At 47.0% G+C, this 8,089-nt stretch overlaps 1 protein-coding gene across 1 annotated transcript; it reads right to left on the reverse strand.

The window, feature by feature from the left end:
- Positions 1 to 5,315: 5,315 nt before the first annotated feature.
- Positions 5,316 to 7,235, reverse strand: LOC135642740 (gallate 1-beta-glucosyltransferase 84A24-like). Its single transcript, XM_065159137.1, has one exon. It carries the CDS (start codon positions 6,878 to 6,880, stop codon positions 5,738 to 5,740), a length of 1,143 nt encoding a protein of 380 aa, XP_065015209.1. The 5' UTR covers positions 6,881 to 7,235; the 3' UTR covers positions 5,316 to 5,737.
- Positions 7,236 to 8,089: the final 854 nt, after the last annotated feature.

Genomic DNA, 8,089 nt, shown 5'->3' on the forward strand with positions numbered 1-8,089 from the left:
GTACATTATTAGATATGGTACGGTCCATGATGAGTTTCGCTGACCTACCCATCTCATTATGGGGATATGCCCTAGAAACCGCAGCTTACCTTCTGAACAGAGTTCCAACTAAGTCGGTAATGTCTACACCATATGAGATATGGAAAGGGAAGAAGCTTGATCTTAAGGTTGTTAAGATTTGGGGCTGCCCTGCCCATGTTAGAAGACACAACCCCGATAAGTTAGAATCAAGGACAGAGCGATGCAAATTTGTGGGATACCCCAAGGAAACTTGTGGGTATTATTTCTATCATCTCGAGGATCAAAAGGTCTTTGTAGCTAAGAGAGCAGTGTTCCTTGAGAAGGAACACATTCTTGACGGAGACAGTGGGAGAATGATGGAATTGAGCGAGGTTGGAGAACCAAGCTCAAGCACCACTCTACAGCTCGAGTCTGTTCAGGTACCTAATACACAAGTATCAACTTTATGCAGGTCTGATAGAGTATCTCATCCTCCTGAGAGATATGTGGGACATATTAGAGCAGATGATGTAGAGGATATTGATCCTCAGACCTACGAGGAGGCTATTATGAGTATAGACTCCGGGAAGTGGAAAGAAGCCATGAATTCTGAGATGGATTCTATGTACTCCAATAAGGTTTGGAACCTAGTTGATGCGCCCGAAGGTATTGTACCCATCGGTTGCAAGTGGATCTTTAAGAAAAAGATCGGAGTAGATGGAAAGGTAGAGACCTATAAAGCAAGGCTAGTGGCTAAGGGGTATCGTCAAAGGCAAGGTGTTGACTACGACGAAACTTTCTCACCCGTAGCAATGCTAAAATCCATCAGAATTCTATTGGCTATTGCAGCACACTATGATTATGAGATCTGGCAGATGGATGTGAAAACTGCATTCCTCAACGGGAACCTCGAGGAGGAGGTGTATATGATGCAACCTGAGGGATTCGTGTCCAAGAACTGCCAAGATAAGGTGTGTAGGTTGCTTAGATCCATTTATGGACTAAAGCAAGCTTCCCAAAGTTGGAACATAAGATTTGATGAGGCAATCAGATCTTATGACTTCGTTAAGAACGAAGATGAGCCTTGTGTATACAGAAAGGTAAGTGGGAGCGCTATCACCTTTTTGGTGTTATATGTGGATGACATCCTCATCATTAGGAATGACGTAGGAATGCTATCCACAGTAAAGACTTGGTTATCTAGACACTTCTCCATAAAAGACTTAGGGGAAGCATCCTATATCTTGGGGATTAGAATCTATAGAGATAGATCCAAGAGGATGCTTGGCTTGTCCCAGTCCCGGTATATAGAAACCATTGTCAAAAGGTTTGGCATTGAAAATTCTAAGAAAGGGCGAATATGGATATGATACCTTATGCCTCAGCAATATGGTATATCATGTATGCCATGCTATGTACTAGGCCTGATATAGCGCATGCTCTGAGTGTCACGAGCAGGTATCAGGCGGATCCAGTCTTGGAGCACTGGAAAGCAATAAAGTGTATCCTTAAGTACTTGAGAAGGACTAAAGATCTTTTACTAGTATATGGAGGTAATAGCCTTAAGGTTGAAGGCTACACTAACTCAAGTTTTCAGTCTGATGTCGATGATAGCAAGTCGAATTCAGGGTATGTGTACACCTTGAATGGAGGAACAATGTGCTGGAAGAGTTCCAAGCAAGATACCACTGCTGACTCAACCACAAAGGCGGAGTACATTGCTGCATCAGATGCAGCAAAGGAGGGAGTCTGGGTGAAGATGTTCATCACATATTTGGGAGTCGTTCCGAATAACGAGAAGTCGACTTCCTTATATTGCGACAACTATGGGGCGATTACTCAAATAAGGGAACCCGAGTCTCATCAGAAGTGTTCTGAGGAGGTTCCAGCTTATTAGAGAGATCGTAACCCGAGGAGATGTAGCAGTGGAAATTGTTCCATCCGAAGATAACATTGCAGATCCACTGACAAAGCCGTTGTCTCAGATTGTCTTTGAGCGTCACAGGAGTCTGATGGGGATCAGACACATAGGTGATTGGCTTTAGGTCAAGTGGGAGATTACTAGTCATAGGTGCCCAGCAAGCCAATCACGTGAGTGATGACACGTGTGACTTGATACAGAATCTTTTTGCTTATTATATTTTGGCATATATCACTTTATAACTAATGCATATGTGCATATATATATTGTGATTTCCTTGGATTTGTGCAATGGGAATCGGATCGTGATAAGATCACGATAATGAGATCGATTCACCTTTAAACACATATCCTAAATAATCTCGGTCATAGGTTACTCGAGAGGGACATCGTGATAACCGGATAGACTAGTGTGCTGTATACCCGTCCATATGATGGATGCAGCTGGTCTCATAGCTGCTCGTGTAGGGACACTAGGGATATAGTACAAGTGCTTATTGGAGAATGAGTTCACTGATTGATCCGCTTACGGAATGCTGGATGGTTGATGATGCCTTATTGTCAGACAGCGATTCCGTAGTCCTAGTGGTGTATCTGGTCCTTAGACTTGAGACACCAAGGATGTCTTGTATGAGTGCTCCACTCTTTGATACCAGACTTATAGGTTTGGTTGTCCCAGATCTAGTACAGCTGGTCATTGAGAGTGGTAGTCGACCTTACGAGGGCTATTGAGTGTCGATAGAGGATCATCCACTCTCGGCGTCATGAGAGGAATATCCCATGTGTTCTTGCTCAGACAAATCCCTGGCCGGGGTCATTCGGGTTGAGAGAGAAAGAGTTCTCCGAGAGAATCCGATTAGAGCGAGACTCGAGTAGAAACCGTATGGGTCTGACAACACCATGCTCGATATACGGTCTCTAGGATATTAGATGGATGAGGGACTATAGGTACATGGTAATTGAGGACAGACAGGTCCAATGGATTGGATTCCCCTGTATCGTCTGGGGACTACGGCGTAGTGGCCTAGTATGTCCGTAGTCGATGAGTCGAGTGAATTATTACAGAGATAATAATTCACTGAGTTAGAAGGAGTTCTGACAGGTATGACTCACGGCCAGCTCGATATTGGGCTTAGAGGGTCACACACATATGGTAGGCATTGCGATGAGTAGAGGTTCGGATATGAGATATCCGACGGAGCCCTTGTCTTATTGGATGCAGATCCAATACCCACTAGGGAAGGACCCATTAGGGTTTGACACGGGATCTCTATAAATAGGAGGGATTCACAGCCTCATAGGTTAGAGTCTTTGCTTGCCTTTCCTATTCTCCTCTCCCTCTCCACCTCAGAGTAGGCCTGGAGTTTTGAGGAGCGTCGTCGCAACCCTGCTGTGTGGATCACCGCTAGAGAGGAGGACACTTGACCTGCTTCACCGTCTCCTAAGGATCTGCAAGGAAATTGGGATATACGATCTCCCTAGGTAACACAATCTCTATACGCAGTTTTGTGTTTTGCGGATTTTTTGCGCACCAATCTTCGCATGACGACGAACATCTTTTTGGGAATCGGGGATTTTTGTTTTCTTGTTCTTCCGTTGCGCATATGATGTCGCCCCCCATGATTTCCCAACACTTACTTGTCGAGGGGCCACAGTCGGTAACGATCCGACGGGACCTTTTGTATAGGAAAGCAATAGCATTTGAAACGAGGCCATCCCGATCGTTAGAGGCGTTCTTCCTCCTGATACGCCAATCAGCATCCTGACGAAGAGGCGTTAATATTGCGACGCCAACACACCGACCGAAGGGCTCGATCGACTCTGGCATCCAACTCAACCGACCAAAGACTCCCGACATCGCCCTATGGACCATGCCATGCTGACTCATCAACCATGGCTCATTAGTTCATCAATATTTTTGGTGCTAGAATGAGGGCCCGATGCCTACACCTCGGCCGAGCAAACTCGCTCTCGAGCCGTATACCTCGATTATAAGCCCTTGGCAGCCCCTACGAGAGGGAGCACTGATAAGATCATTTAGTCCGACATTGGTTGAGGAGTATAAGAACCAAGAGCTCATAAATCCGCAAGGTCTCCCTTACCCTTAGATATGCATTTTGGAGTTCATATGTTCCGAAAGAATAAAATCGTACGGGTACACCCATCACCCATCGCCCAAAGAAGGTAAACCCTTTGCTTACACCCATTTCATGGACATCTCTTTTCGTCATTATCATTTTACTCCAATTAGCAAGTTTTGTGGTAGCTCAACAATGTGTATTTTGTTTGGTTTATGTTGTATTTATAAAAAAAGGTCTGCAGGCTATTTAGATGATCATTAGCAACCCCGAGTAGACATGGACGACGAAAGTTAATCCCGTGTAACGATGGGACTTGTTATGAACTAATTGACTAGGACAAAGAGACTCTTTTTGTGCTTTGACAATTCTTTGAAAAGTGCTCGACAAAAGATTCCATCTTTAATTGTGTTCTCTATTTATCTTCTTTGCTTATAAAAAATTCGGATTGATTTATAGGAGTACGATGGATCTACTAGTTTTCAAATATAAATCTAACAAGCAATAAAGATATGGATATCAAACTCGTTTGATGATCAAATGGAATAGGTTCGCTCAATATATTCTCAACCCCAAGAAATTTTTGGAGAATACCAAAATGACATGTTGTAGTATAATATCTTTTAATATTTTTAGTTGAAGTAAGCTTATTGTATGTATCATATCGTTTCAATATTAAAATTTTTTAATCCTCATTTACGATCAAGTATAGTATGAACTACGAAACATGTCTTGCGACAGACCTTGTCCAACTTGTTGATGGATAATTTGGATGGCATGTGATACATAACACCAAACATTTCATACCATAAGGGCATCCTTAATTGTCTATGGCCCTTGGTTGATCCAAAAAGTTTGATTTGATTGTGTATAAAGGGGATCAAAACTAATTCTTTTCTATCATTTATAAAACTATTGCTCTCATGATCGACAACAAAACTACACTAGACCGTGAAGGCAAAAAAAAAAAAAAAAAAGTCTACTCTCCAAATTTACTAGCAAGATTCTCTAACCGATTGGATTAAATTCAATATTAATGGTGCATTTAGTATACAGGACAAATGAAGGTTGCTTGATTGTTTGATTGAATATATTGTATTGTATCGGAAAAGTCTTGTTTTGAAACAGGAATATGGGTCCTCTTCACTCGATAATAACTCGTGTTTGATTGAAAGCAGCCTAATTGAAGAAGATAGATCAGCCAACAAGTCATGAGAAACATAGATGGCACATCTCTATTATCACAACTCAAGATTTTTGTGATAGGGAATATGTCATTGCCATGCGAGAAGGCTTCACCAAATAAGATGGAGACCATTGAAAAGCATTTGAAGTCTTATTTCTAGATAACATATTTTTATTGGATTATTTATATAAATATAATATTTATATTTATTTAATAATAGCATATAAATAATACTATCTATAGCACACCAAATCATCCTTCGACCCAATCGATTAGGCTTGGGAACGGGACAAAAGGCTGTGCCGGCCGACTGAATCACCCATGAGAAAATCTTAGGGGTGACATGGTCAGAGGTAACGTCACGCCATCTGCTTAGTTCTCTATGGTCACCTCCTCTTGGCCTAACACTTCCGATTTCGACCACGATCACTAGTTTTGATGAAGGTAAAAAAACCAGACAGCACGCATGGGTCGTCTCGTGCACATCGGCTTTTGTGTGGTGTGGTATCCACGTGTTTTGTTTCCCATTTGTCGTTCGCTACCCAGTGAAAGCTCAAATCGTGCCATAGCTGTCGACATGGCCGCCACCGGGGGCTCTCTTCCGGATCTCGTCCACAAAGGCTTGGATGTGGCGATCCGACGAGCCGCCCTCCGCCACCGCCTTGGTCGCCGCCTCCCTCCACTCCGCCGCCCTCCCCCTGATCGCCTCCGCCCCCTCACCCCGCGTCACCGCGTCCACGCAACGCTCCACCTCCTCCCGCGCCGCCGGAGCACGCAGCCGCACCCCGACGCCGTACACCTCCACCAGGAACTTCGAGCCCGGCACCTGGTCCCCCCACTGTGGGTACGTCACCACCGGCACGCCGGCCGTCAGCGCCTCGAGCGTGGAGTTCCAGCCGCAGTGTGTCACGAAGCATGTGATGGCCGGGTGGGCGAGCACGCGATCCTGCGGGCTCCACGCCACCACCAGCCCCGGTTCGGCGGCCGCCTCGATGAAGCCCTCCGGGAGCAGCGCCTGCGCGTCGCTGCGCACCACCCATAGGAAGGGCCGGCCGCAGTCCTTGAGCCCCCAGGCCAGCTCCTCCATCTCCTCCTTGCTCAGCACGACCACGCTACCCACCGACACGTACACGACGGAGAGCGGCGCCTGCGTCTCCAGCCACTCCATGCAGTCGCCTGCCTTGAAGATGTCGCTCCGGATGTTGGAGGACTGCGACTTGTGGTCCGGCTCCACGAGAGGCCCCACGGGTATGAGGGGTAGCCGGTGGGAGATGGCGTCGATGGCCTCGTGCTCGAGCTCCTCGAAGGAGTTGGCTAACACCCACGACGCCTTTGAGATGTTGGCGAACTGCTCCAGGATCACCTTCGCCAGCACCTTGTATGGGGAGGACGGGAGGAGGAAGCTAGGGAGCTCCTGCGCCTTCAGGGGAGGTAAGCCCGGCAGATTCACCGTGACGTTGGGGTTGTCCTCGGTGGGGAACTTGACCAGGGAGTGGTAGTAGCAGTAGTAGGTGGTGAAGACGGCGCAGGACTGAACCCAGAGGACGCCGCTGGGGATGCCCAAGTCGGCGGCCACGTCGAGCACCCATGGCAAGAAGGGGTTGTTCACGACGCAGGACACCGGGCGACCGGCGTCCACATGGCGGCGGATGAGGTCAGCGAGGGCCGGCGGGCCGGTCGCTCGGAGGAGGGGCATGAGGAAATCGAGGTCGCCGCGGCGGGGGTCGTCGACGGCCAGGCTGTCGGAGAAGAACTAGAAGCGGATGAAGCCACGGCCGACGGGCGTGGGGTCGCCAAGGGCGGCGTTGGCGGTGAAGGAGGAGATCCGGTGGCGGATGTCGTCGGTGGAGCAGAGGGTGACGAGGAGGCCGTTGGCGGCGATGCGCTTGGCGAGGCGGAGCAGTGGATTGAGGTGGCCTTGGGCAGCGAAGGAGACCATGAGGAGGTGAGGCATGTTGCATTTGCTGCCGCTGTCTCCTTCCATGGCGATGACAGCTCTCACTATGCTTTGGAAGGGTATGCTCTTAATTAAGCAACAGCACCACGAGGAGGTGGGTCAAGCTATAAAGCACTGGTTGTCAAATCGAGAAGGTAAGTGGCGGTCTTGTGGTCTTAAGATGCCTCCTCGCGACTCAAAGGTCCTCCAAGACTTCAATGTCAACTACGGAAGCTCCAGAATCGGCGGCGAACATGTGGAGGCTGCGATTGTAGCAGTGACGTAGCACATCCTCGGCCGGTCATTGCTCGACTCTTCGATCCACCCTTGGGGTCCCCCGTTCTTCGAAACATTTGAAGCTTATTGCAGTGATACTGTCACAGCTTATCACAATTGTTGATGAACTCACGTGCCACGTTCGAGAAGTCAGCACGGCTTGATCCACGAGATGATGTTTGAAGTTTCTGACGTTAAGGAGTGCGTCTTTCGATCGGTTTGTCACGGACTTAGTTGGTTTTGCTTAAGTTGTGCGGCACCCTTGAGTGTCCGTCCGTAAATATCAGCCTCCTCGAAACCTCTCATGGTCCCTTAGGACTTATAAAAGAGAAAACAAGTTAGAGAAAGCGTCTCACTCGGGATCCACAAGTAAACATTTCAGGAAATACTTCATAGACAATGTAAATTACAAACAGACTTTACAAGCTCTGAATGGTTGCACAACAAAGGATCAAAATGGTCCACTACAGACCGAATATTTCTCATAAGTATCCACATGACACAACCTTTATTTACAAACCTAAAAAGGCCACCAAACCCAACTAAAATGGGGCTGTTAAGCCTTCGATCGTTCCTCTACATGTTGTGCAAAGCATGAACAAACCAAAAGATACAGACATATATATGCATTACATCAAACATCCTGTTTATAATAATGTCTATGATATTCTCCCCCACTTATTCCTTCGATGT

Source organism: Musa acuminata, chromosome BXJ3-7, assembly GCF_036884655.1.
Source record: "Musa acuminata AAA Group cultivar baxijiao chromosome BXJ3-7, Cavendish_Baxijiao_AAA, whole genome shotgun sequence".
NCBI classification, from domain to species: domain Eukaryota; kingdom Viridiplantae; phylum Streptophyta; class Magnoliopsida; order Zingiberales; family Musaceae; genus Musa; species Musa acuminata.